This window comes from Danio rerio, chromosome 14 (genome assembly GCF_052040795.2).
Source record: "Danio rerio strain M-AB ecotype USA chromosome 14, GRCz13ab, whole genome shotgun sequence".
NCBI classification, from domain to species: domain Eukaryota; kingdom Metazoa; phylum Chordata; class Actinopteri; order Cypriniformes; family Danionidae; genus Danio; species Danio rerio.
In genome coordinates this window covers 12,665,499-12,683,410 of record NC_141034.1, presented here as the reverse complement: position 1 = coordinate 12,683,410, position 17,912 = coordinate 12,665,499, and the positions used below count along the sequence as shown (strand labels likewise).

The following is a 17,912-nucleotide window of genomic DNA, read 5'->3' as shown; positions in this document are numbered from 1 at the left end:
TACACCTTTTTAGATGTTTCTTACACTACTAAGATAAGCAGCAGTTTTTCCAGTGCATCATATGTCATTATATGTTTATGTTTAAAGTTTCAGTCTTAAGTCTAAAGCAGTTTCTACATGTCCCCTTAATCTGATAAAAAAAATTTAAGCCATTCCTTTCCATCTTATTATTCTGATCAGGTCAGTTTATTCTAATTAAGTAAGGAAGTTTGCCCTGCGTGCTCGTGGTTTAAAAAAACCCTGCTGCGTCAGTTGCGTCGCTTCACTTCCATTCATGAATTCTCTCGTGAGGCATTATGGGATAGCGCAGCGTGCATGTGATGCGCACTCCAGAATCTTGCCGAAAGTTGTAAGTCATCCGGGTACTTCTCGCATACTGGTTTTCGGAATCTATGAATTCGGACATACTACTCGGCTCGCATACTGTTTTTGCGTACTATATAGTATGGAAGTATGCGGTTTCGGACGCAGCCATTGCCTTCCACAATGCCTTCCTCAGTGTGTGACACAATCCTCTCTTTCCACCCTTTTGTCCTACAGTGAATCACATTGCGTCATTAGTTAGACGACCAGTTGATAATTAAAAACTCATTTTTTTATCTCAATATACCATAACTAACCGCACAAATATTTACCTTCACCTTCAAAAACCTTCTTTCACAGGAAAGTAGCATATCAATTATCATCATTCACTTATTCATGTCTACATCAATACAATGAAATTCCGACAGTCCAAAATATTAAAAATACATTTTCATCTCATTATTTGTATCATTACATCGTCACAATCCATGATCCACAATGTTAAAGCTAAACAACAAACTGTTTAAAAGAACACTGAAAGGTCCAATTCCTCATTCATTCCTCTTGGTGTGAGTGATTTTAATTGATGAATCCAGAACACTTCTCTTTGTTATAATCTTTTATTTAGATTACCTTCTCTATTTGACTGAAACACTTCTTCGATTACACACAGTTGTTTAACATCATGTCCTAAATCTATAAGTTGTCTTGCTACTGCTGAAGTTATATCTTGTCGTCGTATACTTGATTTATGTTCACTAATTTGCAACTTCAGCTGACGTAATGACTTCCCTATGTATATCTTTTAGCACAGACATTTTAACCACATTACGAGTAGAACAGGTAATACATGTTTTTATTTTTTATATTTTTACCTGTTGCTGGATTCAAAAATTCTTTACACTTTACCTAATTCTGACTTTAATGTGTTTTTCAGTTTATCAAACTTTTGTATAGTCCTACAATTACAGTATGTTTCAGTCTATGTAACTGACTGACTGGCAAACTTAATTTAATGTGAACTGGATGGTAACTGTCCATAGATTAGATGAGTTTATTCTGATTAACATGGTTAGCCTGATCTCACGAGGAAACGTAAGTATTTTATGTTTTGTCAGTTTAGTGGCTAATTCGTATTTATTCGTTCGAGTTCAGTAGTACGAAAATGTACGATTTTAAAAATGAGGTGTGGCACCCAACCCCACCCTTAACCCCAACCGTCATTGGGTGTTGAGCAAATCGCATTAAATTGTCCGAATTAGATTGTACGAATTCATACGAATTAGTCACTAAATCAAAAAGTTACGAATTTCCGTGAGATTGTGTTGGGTTACGGGTTACATGTGACTTTTTGATTCTTCAGATTGGGTTTAGTCTGATTTTGAGCACTGTACTTGGGTCCATGTAAATGCTGCTAGTGATTAGAATTCACAATTTGCCAGCATGTTTTGACAGTTTCATTTTCTCATTTAAATGTACCGTTTTCTATTTATTTACCATTCTATTCTATAGTCAGAATTTTCCAGAGCATCTGGAAAGTATTAAGAGCTTTTCACTTTTCATATTTTTGGCTAGAGCCTTATTCCAAAATGTATTAAATTCGTTGTTTTCCTCAAAGTTCTACAAACAATAATGATAAAGACAGTGTGAACAAAGTTTTTGTGAAACCTTTGCAAGTTTATTAAAAAAATTACATGTACAAAAGTATCCCAGACTTTACACTCAAATTTAAGCTCAAGTGCATCCTGTTTCCACTGATCATCCTTGAGATGCATCTTGATAGAATGCAACTTGTAAAATTAGTTGATTGGAAATGATCAGTTAAGAAAAAGGACCAATCTTGGTTCTAGAAGGGTCAGTGTCCCTGCAGAGTTTAGCTCCAACTCTCCTCAACACATTTACCTGGCAGTTTCAAGTATACCTAGTAAGACCTTGATTAGCTTGTTCATGTCTGTTTGATTTGTTTTGGAGCTAAACTCAAGAGTCTGTGTCCTCTCCAGGTAACAGGCCCTTTAGAAACAAGTTTGATGACCAATGCATTAAGTGTATGTCAAGCCAAATGTCATTGCCAAACCAAGAACCTAATAGTTACTTAATGAAGATCATCGTCTGAATGGTTGACATCTTAGTGGTCATTTTGCTTAAGAATAAGTTGTGTGCTTTATCCACAGCTTCATCCAGGATGTCATTTTGAACATACATTTTGGAATTTGGCACAATGTAGCATCATAAAAAAAGTCAAAAGTTAATTGATTTCTGCATGCAATTCTATTTAAAACATTAATGCATTGTACTTAAAAACCAACACTGAAATGATATAGGTTTGTGATACAAAAATGACAGTGGAACATTAATTAAATCCTTATCCAATTAAATATCCAATTAAATGTCCTCGACCACTACCAAGATTACTTTGAATAACATAACTATGACAGAATTTTTTTTTTTTAAACTGAGATGCCTTCCTAAATCTCCAATTTCCAAATCTGGGTTGGATATACTGCACAAGTTGCATTTCTTGAAATCACAAGCTGATCAAAATAACGCATAATTTTTTTTCAGTGATCTTGAATTGGTTAAGCATTTTAACTGTACACTGTAAAAATATCTGTAAATTAGCGGTTTTCTGTATTTTGTGATCTGTGATTTTATTGTTCAGCATTTATTCATGCTTTTAATTTGCATTATGGGACCTTGATCTTTCTTCTAACTACTTTTAATAGGGCTGTGCGATATGGCAAAAATGCATTCTCAATAATTCTTTTCCATATCGAATGATAAGGTTATACATTTCGATATAAGTTCTTCCAGATTTAATAGAGTGCCCAAATAATGACTGAAGCCACAAAAAATGGAGGGTCCATAAAATGGCATATTTTCGGCCGTTAAATTTTCAGTCTCTAATATCAACACACATTTAAATTCCCATTGTTGCTCATTTCTGCTGTTTATTGGCTCTTAGATCGAGTAAAAAAGGCCAGAGCTTACCATTCTTATTGACATAAACTTTATCGTGATTCTATCGTTTATTGGCCCAGCCCTAACTTTTAACCTTCAAAAAAGTGACTTTTATTAACCTTAACAGTTTAAAATTATATATTTTCTGGCTTGGTGTTGTATATTAAAGTACAAAAACCTTAAACATTAAAGTAATAAACTACCAGTGCATTTTCTGATATTTTACAGATATATTTCTCTCTGTTATTTCTTATACATTATATTATTTTAAACTACAAAAATCTAAAAAAGTCACTTTGTTAATCTGCAGAGTTGAATTTTCAACATTAAAAGTCAACATAAGCTGAGATCAAGGTCCAGTAATGCAATGGGCTATATGCAAACAGACTTTTAATTTTCAGCCAGGCAGCCCAAGGGCTTCCGGTGAATTCTTTCGGCTACAAAATTGTCACGTTTAAGATCTGATTTCTTTAAAAATCACTGATCTTCACTACCTGTTAGATACACGATATGAAGTGGGTCTCAGATCAGACAAGAAGCACTGCATCAAATACCATTTCCCACCACCATGTCTTTAAAATATAACAGTTTATTTTACCTCAGTATTTTCAATGGAATTTCTTTGCTAGCCTGTTTCTACTGATGGTGCTAATGGTCAGCGGCCTTTCATCTCGTTTTTCACTTAAACAACTTAATGAATGCTTAAGTCATTAACTAAATGTATTGTAATTACATTACAACATCGATGCTGTAAAAACAACCTTGTGAAATTGAAAATAGTCGCATTAAGTTTATCGTTGGCTTTAAAACTTTAGCTGTACATAGAGCCCATTCACAACCTTTGAATAAACTGAAACAAATGTGAATCACAAAATATGGAAACTGTTAATTAACAGATATTTTTTTACAGTGTAATTTAATATGGCTTAAAAATAATCGTCATTCTTTCCTATTAATATATTACATTTTATTTCGATAAAATTACCCTAAAATACATATAAACTATATGAATTTAATAATGTCATGTCAACAAATCTAAATGCACAATATTTGAAGTATTTGTTAATTATTGACTAACTATTCACTTAACTTCCTTGAACAAAACTGAACAAAATCTATCAATATATATTGTCTTAATGGCTATTGAGTCTATTTTTATTATTTAAAAAAATTCACATTAAAAATTTTAGGTAATATTAGCACAGACTTTGTGTTGCTATTGGCAGTTGAGACGAGCATCAGCTGAATTTCTTTTTGATCCTAAAACATGGATCTTTTAAAATCACATGCACATTTAGCTCCTTTGTATCCTGTTAAACAATGATCTGTAAAACCTTTTTCTTATGTATTTGGGTATATGTATTTTTTTCGTATCATTCTTTAACATGTTACTGAAATACACAGGTCATCGACATTTCCATGATCCTTGCTGAGGCCATCCGCAGAACCCACAACGGCGAGTCTGTGTCCTATCTCTTCAGCCACGTCCCTTTGTAACGCCAGCACATGCTTATTTGTAGCTGGCAAAAGAGAAGTTGCTCCCTGCCGGTGTTTTCTTCATAGTTTGAGGATTTAAGCAAAACTTCATGATTTGGTTTTTGAAAACTGTACAGGATATCGAGCTTCTGTTTGCAGTCTGTTTACTAACAAATCTGTTACAATCTGTGACTGAAAGTAAGACTTGCAGGTTAATTACAGGCAAACGTTTGTCAACCTAATTTATTTATTTGAATCCATCTGTATACATTTCTGTGCTTTGAAAAATTGTCACAATATAATTGTGTCCGAGTCGATGACTTTGAAGAATGTACAAATCAATGGACATGATTTTTTTCCCCCAAAACTCTTTTAAATAACTCTTTCTAATGAAGATTTCTCTTAATAAAACCTTTGTTTACATTATGCCAGTCTGAATAATTTCAGATTTCTCTACTGTGATTTGTTTTATCATTTGATATCTTAAATTTAATAATATTTCTTATACTTTTAAACTTTATTAAAAGCAATGGTGACATTTTATGCAGAGATTATAGCTATAATCTGTATTTTAAATCTTTATTTCAGTGTTTTGGGTCAAAGAACAGGGCCTATTCTTAAATCACCTATGAATCCACCCAGAGAGTATCTAGTCTTAATTCCAGTCTAAAAATTTGATGGACATTTTTTTCCCCTGGTTTTGGCACGCATCACAGATACTGCAACTACATCATTACTGCAGCTGCAGAGTGTTTGTAGAGCGTGATATCCACAGCTGCTCCAAAACAAGAAAAGCTGTTGATTCAGTAAAGTGCACATTCTACAGATGGCACACAGACACTATGCTGCCACAATCAAGTGCATATGTGCTTTGTTCAGAACAGCAATCTATTGGTGTTGGAAAATAAAATTGGAGCCTGATTTCCCACAATTTGCATTTCCAAATAAAAAGAATATACAGTTGAAGTCAGAATTATTAGCTCCCCTGAATTATTAGCCTCTCTGTTATTTTCCCTTCCAATTTCTGTTTAACTGAGAGATTTGTTTAATACATTTCTACACATAATAGTTTTAATAACTCATTTCTAATAACTGATTTATTTTATCTTTAACATGATGACTGTAAATAATGTTTTACTAGGTATTTTTCAAGACACTTCTGTACAGCTTAAAGTGACATTTAAAGGCTTAACTAGGTTAATTAGTTTAACTTGGCAGGTTAGGGTAGTTAGGCAAGATATTGTATAACAATGGTTTATTCTGTAGACAATCAAAACAAAATATAGCTTAAAGAGGCTAATAATTTTGACCTTAAAATGGTTAAAAAAAACTGCTTTTATTCTAGCTGAAATAAAACAAATAAGACTTTCTCCAGAAGAAAAAATATAATCAAACATACTGTGAATTTCCTTGCTCTGTTATACATCATTTGGGAAGTATTTAAAAAATAAACGAATTTAAACGGGGGCTAATAATTCTGACTTTAACTGTATATAGTATAAAATATATTGATTAATCGTTCATTCATTCATTTATTCATTCATTCATTCATTCATTCATTCATTTTCTATTCAGCTTAGTCCAACTTATCTAGCATGTTTTACTTTACAGCCAATTTAGCTTACTCAATTTACCTATACCACATGTCTTTCGAGTGTGGGGGAAGCCGGAGCACCGAGGAAACCCACTGGGAGAACATGCAAACTCCACAGAAATGCCAACTGACCCAGTTGGGGCTCAAACCAGTGACCTTCTTGCTGTGAGGTGATTGTGCTACCCACTGTGTCATAGTGACACCTTATTGATTAATCAACAAATTAAAATAAAATAATTGAGAAAAAAAAACAGAAAAATGTAAAATAACAAAAAACTCATCGTCAGGGCCAGACCAAATCTGCAGACATTTTTTGCTATTTCTGTACAGAATTTTGTAAAAAAAAAAAAAACCTGCAAATTTATGCAGAAATATTTTGAAAGTATCGTAACTAAAATTTATATAAAATATGTATTTCATTTGTAATTTATTTTAAACAGGAAAAGATTCAAAAATAATCGGGCCGAACTCAGCATGAATGCTGTTTTTCAACAACATACAGACACACTTGCCGTCTTATCAACACATGAGAACAGCACAAACTATCACCAAACACATGTTGTAAAAAAATAAACGATGAAGAAGAGAAGAGAACCCAGGCCAGGAGACTCGAAACAAGCAGAATTCCTTTATTGAGACGTGTTGGTTGATCTGCAGTCATACATCGTCTTCAAGAAGTCTATGTGTCTGCAGGAGCCTACTGGAGGTCCGCAGTCTGCAAGTTCTGTTAAGTCTGATTTGAGACAAAGATTTCATGTCTATACTGTGTTCTTAGGAGGAGGGGAGATGGCTAAACAAAGCATGCAAATGAAGAGTTGTTGTCGGCAGGGTAAACTGCTTTTTCAGGTCTGATCTCATCATGTTCTGGAGACAGAAACCGCTTGACCAGTTGACCGAAAAGAGAAAACAAGTTACACAGCCTTGCTGTGAAACTGACACTTTGCATTAATTTGGAATATAAATTCATATTCTCACAAATACAAAGGTAGTTGACCATCAGATGACGAGCATGGGATTTTTTTTAATTTTAAGTCTCAGTGTTGGGATTGATTTTAGATGTTGTGGGATCTCCTTTCTGGCTTTTGTGAATACATAAAAGAAAGATCTCTGTCCATAACAGTTTTTAAAATCGGTTATAGCAAACATCCATGTGTTGCAGATCTGGTTGAGTGATCAGTTCTTGTGTAAAGTTTTGGCACCAAAGCACACAGGGCTGCTGAGGTAGCACTATTTAAAATGTGATAGTACAGTTTAATGCCTGTTTATAATGTAGTTTTGAAATGATAAAGCATTAGAGAGTGATAGAGCAAAACAGTGATGTGTCCATTTAGAAAGTCTATTGTGGATCTTATAGGCCCTATTGTACAGTCTAGCTGTTGGCTTCAAGATATCCTTTGTTGTGAGAGACCAAGCAGACAAACAGTAAGACAAGGTAGACAAGATTGTGGCATGAAGATAAGTTTCTGAACAGAAAAAGACAAATTTGTCCTAATTTTCCCGTAAACAAATAGTTTTTGTTTTAGCTTTCTATAAACATTTTGCACATGATCACAATAAGTGAGGTGAGAGTCCAGACTGATTCCCAATTATTGATATGTGGACACGATGGAAAGTTTTTGATTTGAGAAAGTGATGGGATAGGATATGGATAATTTTCACCTGTGTATAAAAGTACATACAGTCTGTTTTCTTAACATTAATAGTCAAATGATTTTCTTGCAGCCATTGATGTAAATGCTGAAGATCTGTTTTTAATTCATTGTTAATTGTGTCTGTACTTGATCCAGACACAAAAAAGTACAGTGTCATCAGCGTACAATAAAGAATCTGAATGTTTAATTACCTGAGGGAGGCAGGGGCTGACTGGGACTAAAAATCAGCCCTGGCACTGTAGCCACACCAGCCCACATTACCAACACAGCCCCATCCACGGACACGCACATTCACTACTTATATTGGTGTACAGATGGTGAAATAATGTAAGCAGTAACATATTTTACGCAGCGGATGTCCTCCAAGTTTTAACCCATCATTGGGAAACCCCTATACACACACATACACATACATGCACTACGGACAATTAGGCCTACCCAATTCACCTATAGCACATGTGTTTGGACTTGTGAGGGAAACCGGAAGGAAACCCATGCGAACATGCAAACTCCACACAAAAACACCAACTGACCCAGCAGAGGTTTGAACCATTGACCTTCGTGTCGTCGACAGTGTCCTTTTGAGATTATTTCAGTTAATTTTATGCATTTGGCAGCGTCTGATTTTAGAGCAATTTTTTGCTTTCTCAGGGCTTTTTGGCACCGCCTTTTCTTTTTTTAACAGTCCATCTCTGACAATTAGTTGTGTTGCACTTACTGTTTGTTTGACATTCTTGCCAGATTTTGATTACGTCCATGTAACCTCTGATTGGGTCGGCCCATCTCGAAACCAGTGGGCCTTTGCCGATTGGGCCAATGCTTAACATTTACTATTATTATTACTATCATCATCATCATCATCATAATATTCACATCTTACAAAAAATAAAAGCTGCCTGCATGTAAAAACAATACATATATGTATAAAAAAAAACCCGTTATTTAAAAAATAGCATACCGGCCCACATTTAAAAAATGGTCCGGCCCTTCTGGCATTTGCCAGAATTGCCAGGTGGCCAGTCCGCCCCTGGAGGGAGGTCATTGTTATACATGAGGAAATAAAAAATACCTTTTTTAACTTTAATGTTTAAAAGTGCAAATCTAATTAGATCCCCTTATTTGTTGAACAAAGCAAGTATTTCACATAATATATCCACTAAAAGACAGAACATATTTACAAACTGTATTGTAAATAAATCAAGTGAACATTTTCATATCAGCCAATACTATTACTAATTTAGAAACTGAATAAGTATAAATTTACACACATTTAGACAAGTAAAAAAAGAGACTCAATGGTGGGCTTAACAGCGTGTCGACCTACTCATTGTCTACTCAATGTTTATTCATTCATTCATTTTCTTGTCAGCTTAGTCCCTTTATTAATGCGGGGTTGCCACAGCGGAATGAACCACCAACCCTTCTCTGGGAGGCTGCAAACTTCACACAGAAACGCCAACTGAGCCTAGGATCGAACCAGCGATCCAGCGACCTTCTTGCTGTGAGGCGACAGCACTACCTACTGCGCCACTGCGTCGCCTACTCAATGTTTAATCACAAGTTATTTGTAAAATTAATAAAGGTGTTGATATGGGTTTTAAATATAATAATACTAATAATAAATAAATGTGTGTTCATTTATATAATGTCAACTTCCTGCACCTGTCATAGATGTCCATGTATAATGTTTAAATTTGAATGTTAGACTTCCAATATTTAGTGTTGCAGGCTAGGCATGGAACGATAACCGTTTTCAAGGTATACCGCAGTTTGGAAAAGTCAAGGATTTAAAACCGCGAAAAATTCTGCAATACCGTTCCTAAGGTATGTGTACGATTTTTTATTTACAGTTTTTTAAATTTGTTTTTTTAAGAAAACAGTATTTCCTGCAAAAAAAAAAAAAAAAATCTGAAGATGCTGTTTTAAATTGTCAAGAAATCTGTGTTTTAGAAACAAATGAAGACAGCAGAAGTCAATAGTTCATTTTTAATATTCAGCCTGACATGTTTACTGCTTCAAAATATCATAACTGTGTTTCAAAATGAAATATATTGTTTTTAAATGGGGGAAAAAGTTTTAGTTTTTTACTCAGACATTTAAACAGAATACATTTAGTCACATTTGAAACCGTGATATTTTTCCGTCAGAATCTTACTTGCCCATGCCTATTGAAGGCATCATATCATCTGCAGATCCGTCAGATGTCTAATCAATGTCTCGTTGAGTCAGTGGTGTCAAATGAGTCAAATACTCGTTACAGGGAATGTTTATCGCCACAAGGTGGTGCTGCTGGTATATCATTGTAAAACGTTGCATACATAGGCTATTTAACTGCTGTATTTTGGCCGTGTTTAGTGTTCCCGCAATTGCGTTTCCGTTTTTAGAATCCCCACACATTTCAGATTCGATTACCGTCAACACAATGCACAGGTTTGTCTGTTCAGAATACAGTACTGACAAATTGGACCAATCAGACTGAGCAGCAGATTACATCCGTGCTGTTGCGCAACAGGGTGTGGGGGCTATTTAACCTAGCTGCTCCCTCTAAGCATTGTACAGAGATTCTAAGATATATTTTGTACTACAGCTCTGAGGCAACGCCAGGTAAGTCTTTTAAATACATTAATAACTTTGTTTCCTTTAATTTCCTTTTCTTCTGTACACCATTTGTAACTTGCTGATAGTATGTGCGCATTCCAAATTAATGGGATTATGAATCAACATTTAATTATATTACTTATGTAATGCTTTTAATAGCATGCGTGTAGTAATGTGAAGGGAATGGTTTTCGTTTTAAAGCATAGCCTATGGGAGCTTATGTTTGTGCACACCTGTCAGTGAAGTGTTACAACGTTAGATAGTGTCCGCCCTTGGATTTTTCTTGTGTCGAACGGTAACGGTAGATAAGGTGTGCATTGTGAGCTGAGCAGTCCGTTAATAATTCTCGTGACGCATAAAAGCTTTTAGGAATATACAGTTGCAACAAAACACGTCATCGACTGGAAAACATAAATAAGAAATACTACAAAAGAATAGTTATAACAAAAGATTTGGCAGACTTGCAAAATCTCTGCTCTTTGGCGACGAGTCTTGGGTGTGGTGAATACTGCCTTTATCGTGATCATACCTATTAGGAAATACACCACACAGCCGCCCAAATTCAGTATTTCTTTACTGTATTTGTATGCATGTATGCTTGGTGAGAGATTGTTCTAATGTTGTTTAGAGAATGGTGTTTGTGAGGTGAACTGCTGTTAGTGTTGCTCCAAAAATACAGTAAGGCATTAAGGTATTCAATACATAAGAGGCTCAATTCAAAACAACTGTATTATCATTTACTGTATTCAATGTGTAACGGAATATTAAACATTTTTATTTTGACACATCATATTAATATACAACTCTAAGAACTTTAATATGAGAAATATTTAGCTTAACTAAACATGGCTGCACAAAATGTTTTAGTAAAATGACTTTTTGTGTATATCTATATTTATATTTAAATATACAAAAATCAAGCTCCAGCACACCTTTTTCCCTGCGCACACACACCCACACATCTGGTTTGTTGTCCTTGTGAGGACTTTCCATAAACATATAGTTGTTTGTTTTCTATTTTAAACCCAACTTCTCGCAGTAAACACTCTTTTTTTCATATTTTTATATTTTCTAAATTCTGTAGCGTTAGAACGTTGCTTACTCATGGGTAAACAACAGTGGTTGAATTCTAAGCCTTTTAAACGAGTAATGACCAGTCCGCAGGTTGCTGTGATATTTCTCTATGCAAGTGAGGACATTTGGCCCTTAAACACACAGAGACACTGCTGCAATACTTTATAGTTAATTTTTTTTGTCAGTGTTGTTGATAAAGGCTTATGTAACCTAGCTTTTGAACACATACCTGAGGGGAGGGTGGAGTATGTATACGTGTCCAGACAAAGATTGCTTGAACTTACATTTTTGAGGAAATGAGCATTGGGTAGTTGGAATGCACAAAACAAAAGAATTACAAATAGCAGACAATTTGATTTAAACAAAACATACCTTAAATAAATGTTGATTCATGAACAACCAGCTGTAAGGAATGTTTAGAAGAGAATAAGTTTATTCTGTGTTTAGAGGCTGAAATTAACTGATTCACTTACTTGACTTCTTGCAGACTCTTCAAAATGAGTGATAACCCTGTCAAAGCAGAAGTGCAAAACTTTGACAAAAAATGTCTAAAAAAGACAAACACAGAGGAGAAGAACGTTCTTCCGACGAAAGAGGGTAAGCGAGTTTGACAGCCTCACCCTCATAAGTCATTGTACCAGAACACAGCTTAGCCTTGCACAGTCGTGTGCTGACCTGACACAAAGCAAACATTACAAGAATATTCGCACACTGGAATTCTTCTAAGATAAGACTGTCTGTCTCTTTCACCTGGCTAAGGTGAAGAGTACACAGGAGAGGATCAAAAAGAACTCCAGTGATTAACGTCAGCAGCGGGATTTATGAACTTTAAACTTCATTTTTCATTACAGTAATAGACCACTCAGTAATTAGCAGTTAATTTACTTGCCAGCTGGCCACCCAAGATTGTCTTTCTTAAGTAGAACAAAAATGTAGAATCAATTTCAAAGTCAGAAACACAGCATAAAAGATCTTATAAAGCGAAGCAATCATTTGTACCTACAGTTGAAGTCAGAATTATTAGCCCCCCTTTGAATTGTTTTTTCTTTTCTAAATATTTCCCAAATGATGTTTAACAGAGCAAGGAAATTTTCACAGTATGTCTGATCATATTTTTTCTTCTGGAGAAAATCTTTTTTTGTTTTATTTCTGCTAGAATAGAAGCAGTTGTTATTTTTAAAAGCCATTTTAAGGACAAAATTATTAGCCTCTTTAAGCTTTATTTTTTCTATAGTCTACAGAACAAACCATCGTTATACAATATCTTGCCTAACTACCCAAACCTGCTTAGTTAACCTAATTACCCAAGTTAAGCCTTTAAATGTCACTTTAAGCTGATATATTATTTACTGTAATCATGGCAGAGATAAAAGGAATTAGTCATTAGAATTAAGATATTAAAACTAGTATGTTTATAAATATGTTTAAAAAACTTCTCTCTGTTAAACAGAAATTGGGGGGAAAAATAAATGGGGTGGGCTAATAATTTAGGGTGGCTAATATTTCTGACTTCAACTGTAAATTTTGCTCTTAGATATAATAAAACTGTATTAACATCAGTGCAGTTTTACTACAGGACCTCTCGACTGAGGCGATGTAATTGGTTTGCATCATGAAATTCTTATTTATTTTGGGGATTTTTTTACGCTTACTAATTTGCATTTCTGACTCCATCTTATTGATCGATAAGGAGCATGAGTGAAAATAATTTTCTGTGTTCTGCTGAAGAAAGAATCCTATGAGTAAATTAACAGCATTGTGTTTTTATTTAAATTATTTCCACTGCATGGCTAAAGTTAAAATTTGTTTTTCTCATTCAGTGGAAGTAACTGTGCGATTCATTTACATCTGAATTTGAATTTACAGTTTCCTCAAAACGAAAAAAAATAAATAAACAGAAAGATATCTTGCAGATCTGTGTGTGCTGGCATTGTATGATGATATAATGTTTTTAAATGATAAGTTATACCAAAGTCCCTTTAAGGCAAGTCATTTCACTCAGCAGCCATTTTTAAAATGCCTCTCTGGCAGTATGCAGTAGGCATTCTATATGAATGGAGAAACATCAAATTCTCCACAATTGCTTGCCAACCTTTCTATTTAATTTCATATTAGAAAGCGTCAATAAAATTTAACAAAAAATGTCTCTTTAGTTTCATTTCTAAACATTCAAATCAATTAAAATCTGCAGAAACTAGTGGCTGATTCCCCCAGAGAATTTTCATTCTATATTGATCGCTGATTGGCTCCTGTACTAGAAAGCCTGGTTTATACTTCTGCGTCAAACGGTCGGCGTGACCCACGGTGCAAGCCTTGCGCGTAGCAGTGCATTTATACTTCTGCACACTGTTTCTGCTGCTCTGCAATACACTTCCGAAACGCTTGCTGGCAGTGTGGTGTTTATGTTCCTCTGTGTCGAGTTTTGTTCTCTGGTGTTTTGTTTTTTCTGAACACTTCCTTTATGGACAAGTGACTCAAACTCGCTCATTTTTGAGGCTGGAATCGGCGGAAGTGCAACAACTTTAATCATTAGGTAAACAAAACATCAGGAACTCATTCATGGGACTCCTTCTGTACAGGACACCCGCTGCATCACACTTGCGTGGCCCTCACCCTCAGCCCATACTCGTCAGTGCTACCAAGCCGACCAATCACAGTGCTTGCGCTACGTGTACGCGTTACATTTTTTTAAAGAGGTGTGCCACAGCGAGGGGCCATGTGTCCACACGTAGGCTGCACCGTAGCATATGTGTGCGCTTGACGCAGAAGTATAAATCAGCCTGAAGGCGAGGCTTCATTCTCCATTTGACCTTTAAACTTTTCCCCATTCAAAACTACACAAGTGACATATCTTGTGTATTCTATAGTCTTTGGTTATACCAATGAGCTTAGAATCAGCAAAAGGCGACACTCAATAGAACGTTCCATTGCAACAGCAGCGCCCAGCAACAGCCCAACAATTCCACCATTTTGGAGTGAACGGGCGTCTATTGGATCTTATTGCTGTCTCGATGGCAAGCAGCTGCTTTGTTTTTTATTTACTTATTTAAAAAGACAATTCAATAATTTAATTTAACAATTCAACTCCTCTGAAAGTTGTGTGATGAGAATAGGAGTTGTTAAACAGTATAACAATGGTGTTCAAAAGGTTTTAGATGACACAAAATGAACCCTTTCATTGTTGCATTGTACATTTTGATGCTCCTCAGACCTTTCATCCTAACATTTCGTTTTAAATCTTGGAAGTCAATCTATTCGCACTGGCATTGTTTTCTACTCCTATTTCATTTTTTTTTTTTACAGATATTGAGCAAGAGAAGAAGGCCGGAGAGGGGGCAAAATGAATCTAACCCGTCACACCTATTCTCACATCCTCACAATTCCTGTACCATGATCTACACATCAGTTCTAATTCTGTATATGAGATTCATATTAACAGCAGCTTTAAAGCCATAACACTGAGGTATCATCTATTCATCGCAACTGTGGATATCTTCAGTTTTTTAAACTTGTGATTTGTATAGGAGATGGATAATGCCCATATCATTCTGGTGCCGTTTTCTGTTGGCTCTTCTTTAAATAACATGTGAGATTATATTTTTGCTTAATAAATAAGAATACAGAAGCTCTACAATTTGTCCAAATGTCCATATCTTTGTGAAAAGAAAGTTTAACAATGGTTTCCTGGAAAAATATCTGGCTAAGATAATACATGTTTTTTGATAACGCAACTCATTACTTAAAAAAAGTCATTGAAAATCTGTTAGTTAACACTTTTTGTGGTCTTAAACCTTACAACTAGGAGGTTAGGGTATTAATAACAAAACCTGAAGTACCAATGCAATCTCACGGCAATTTGTTACTTTTTTTTTTATTGGCTAATTCATGTGAATTCTAATTCGTACAATTTAGTACGATTTATCGTCACCCAAAGACGGTTGCGGTGAGGGGTGGGGTTAGGTGCCACGCCTCCTTTTTAAAATCGGACATTTTTGTATGACTTAATTTGTACAAATTAGCCACTTAACTGACAAAACCTAAAATACTTAAGTAATCATGGTAATGGTAGGGGCGAAGAAAGACATTTTTGAAGTCAGTGGAAATGAGTTGGACCTCAGTGCTAACTCTTCAACCAAGTAAATAGTAACTGTTTTCTTATTTAATTAAATTCATGTTTATTTATAGAGTGTTTTTTACAATGTAGATTGTGTTAAAGCAGCTTAACATAGTTTTAGTGAAGTCCAGATTTTAGAATTGAAGTTCAGGTTATTTTAGCTCAGTGTGGTTTAAGTTTTACTGCTGAAAATTCAAACACTGAAGAGCAAATCAAGCGCAGCTCCTCCACAAGTTCCAATCCAAGCAAGCCGGTGACGACAGTGGCGAAGATTAAAAACTTCTCCAGTTGACAAGTGACGGGGGAAAAAAAACTTGTGAGGAACTAGGATCTGTTGGGCATGATCATTATTCTTCTGGCCAAACGTCCTGTGTGGAGCTGCAGTCTAGGCGCCGGAGGCTGGAGAAGCAGGACATCCGTCGTGGAGAAGCTGCAGGTGTAAGTAGGCCACCGGTGGAGGGTCAGTCTGGCCCAAACGATCAATGTGGGCACTTGTCTGTCAAGGTGGTCTTTTAGGAATCAGTCTCATGCACTCCATTCCCCCATGAGAGGACCACAGCATCAGCTCGGGATACGGTCTGGTCCAGGATTATGGATATCTTGGGATCATCTCTTTACAGGTCTTGGATCGCATCAATGCTGCATAATCTCTTGGGACTTCGAAATGAGTCTCCCCAGATGGAAATAGAGAATAACGAAAATAATTAGCGTAGCTGCTGTTTATAGTATATTTAAAGGTGATGCAAAAATTAAGTGTAATAAATGAAAATAGCAGTTATTTCAACATAGAAACAAATATGTAATGCTTATGTAAAGCATATGAGAGTTTCTAACACAATGTGTGGTGCATTAAGACAGGAGCAGTGTGTCCTGCAGGTGGTTTGTCAAGCCAGCTCCTGCTTGGAGCACATTCATGCATCATACCCTAATGTGATGCATTGTGTGTATGCTTTACTAAAAAGATAGGTCTTTATTCTAGTTTTGAACTGAGAGAGTGTGTCTGAGCCTCTGACTTTACCAGGAAAGTTGTTCCAGAGTTTAGAAGCCATAAATAAAAAGGCCTAATCTCCTTTGCTACTCTAGGTACTACCAGAAGCCCTGAATTTTGATCTTAAAAATCTTAAATCAGTCATCTCTGATAATATAGTATTTGATTTACCAAAGTGTGAGCTGATATGTCGAGTATAAAACACTCTTCTAACAAAATATTTTAATTTAATTTAAATGCATTCAGAGTTCTAAATCATTAACACGAGGCCTATAGAAAGCAGATCTTGTCATTCAAGATGTGAAAGCAAAAATTGAGATGTTCATTCTGATACTGATACAATAAAAATATGACAAAGTGAAATAGCATGTTCTTGCTTTAGGCAGTAATGCAAATATTTAGATTGAAATGTTTTAAACTTTAACATTTCTGGCATTGCCTCTAATGTAACAGACAGAAGATTTTTTGTTTCTAACCTGAGCTAATCTACTGTACAGAAGAAACCAGCTCACATTTTTTCATCCATGTTGACTTTAATTAGTTTGTTTCTATTCGCCATGTCATTACTATCTGAAAAGATGTTTCAACTACAATACATGCTCATTAGAACTTTCACGAGTTATTTTTAGAGCATGCATGCAAAGTTATTAGACACAGACCAGCACAACAACAAGCACAGTTTGCGAATGTTCATTGGAACGATGGATTTGCAAAACACCAAATCAACAAACTATGTGTGTAACGACACAACTTGCGACCTTCTTGGCAAACGATGGTTTTCAAAAACTGTCTTTTGTCTGTTACATCAGAGGCAATGCCAGAAATGTTAAAGTTTCAAATATTTCAATCTAAATATTTACATGACTGCCTGTTATAAAGCAAGAACATGCCTAGTTCATGATGTCATTTTTTTTCTTGTTTTTAGGCAAACGGTATCAGAATGAACATCTGTATTTTTGCCTTTACATCTTGAATGACAAGATCTCTTGCACAAAGAAATTGTGGGGTTCTTTTCCAAAGAAGTTGTTACCAACCCTGCGAGTTATGTTGATGTTTGAGAAATGCACCCCTGAGCTAATATACTGTTCTGAACCAACCAGCTCACATTTTTCATCCATGTTGACTTTAATTAGTTTGTTACTATTCGGCATGTCA

General features: G+C 35.3%; 3 protein-coding genes across 4 annotated transcripts in view; all 3 read left to right on the top strand.

The window, feature by feature from the left end:
* prps1b (phosphoribosyl pyrophosphate synthetase 1B) overlaps nucleotides 1–5,182 on the top strand; it is a 29,825-nt gene extending 24,643 nt beyond the window's left edge. The window contains exon 7 of the mRNA NM_001076568.2: nucleotides 4,666–5,182. Coding sequence (NP_001070036.1) covers nucleotides 4,666–4,758 — 93 coding nt within the window. The 3' untranslated portion in view covers nucleotides 4,759–5,182. The remainder of the gene's footprint in view (nucleotides 1–4,665) is intronic.
* Nucleotides 1–17,912, top strand: part of znf711 (ZFX family zinc finger ZNF711) — a 280,678-nt gene that overhangs the window by 173,374 nt on the left and 89,392 nt on the right. The gene's annotated exons all lie outside the window — the stretch shown is intronic.
* Nucleotides 10,494–15,286, top strand: tmsb1 (thymosin beta 1). The gene is made up of 3 exons (NM_001165918.2): nucleotides 10,494–10,587; nucleotides 12,143–12,252; nucleotides 14,959–15,286. The coding sequence occupies exons 2-3, from the start codon at nucleotides 12,153–12,155 to the stop codon at nucleotides 14,997–14,999; spliced, it is 141 nt and encodes a 46-aa protein (NP_001159390.1). The 5' UTR covers nucleotides 10,494–10,587; nucleotides 12,143–12,152; the 3' UTR covers nucleotides 15,000–15,286.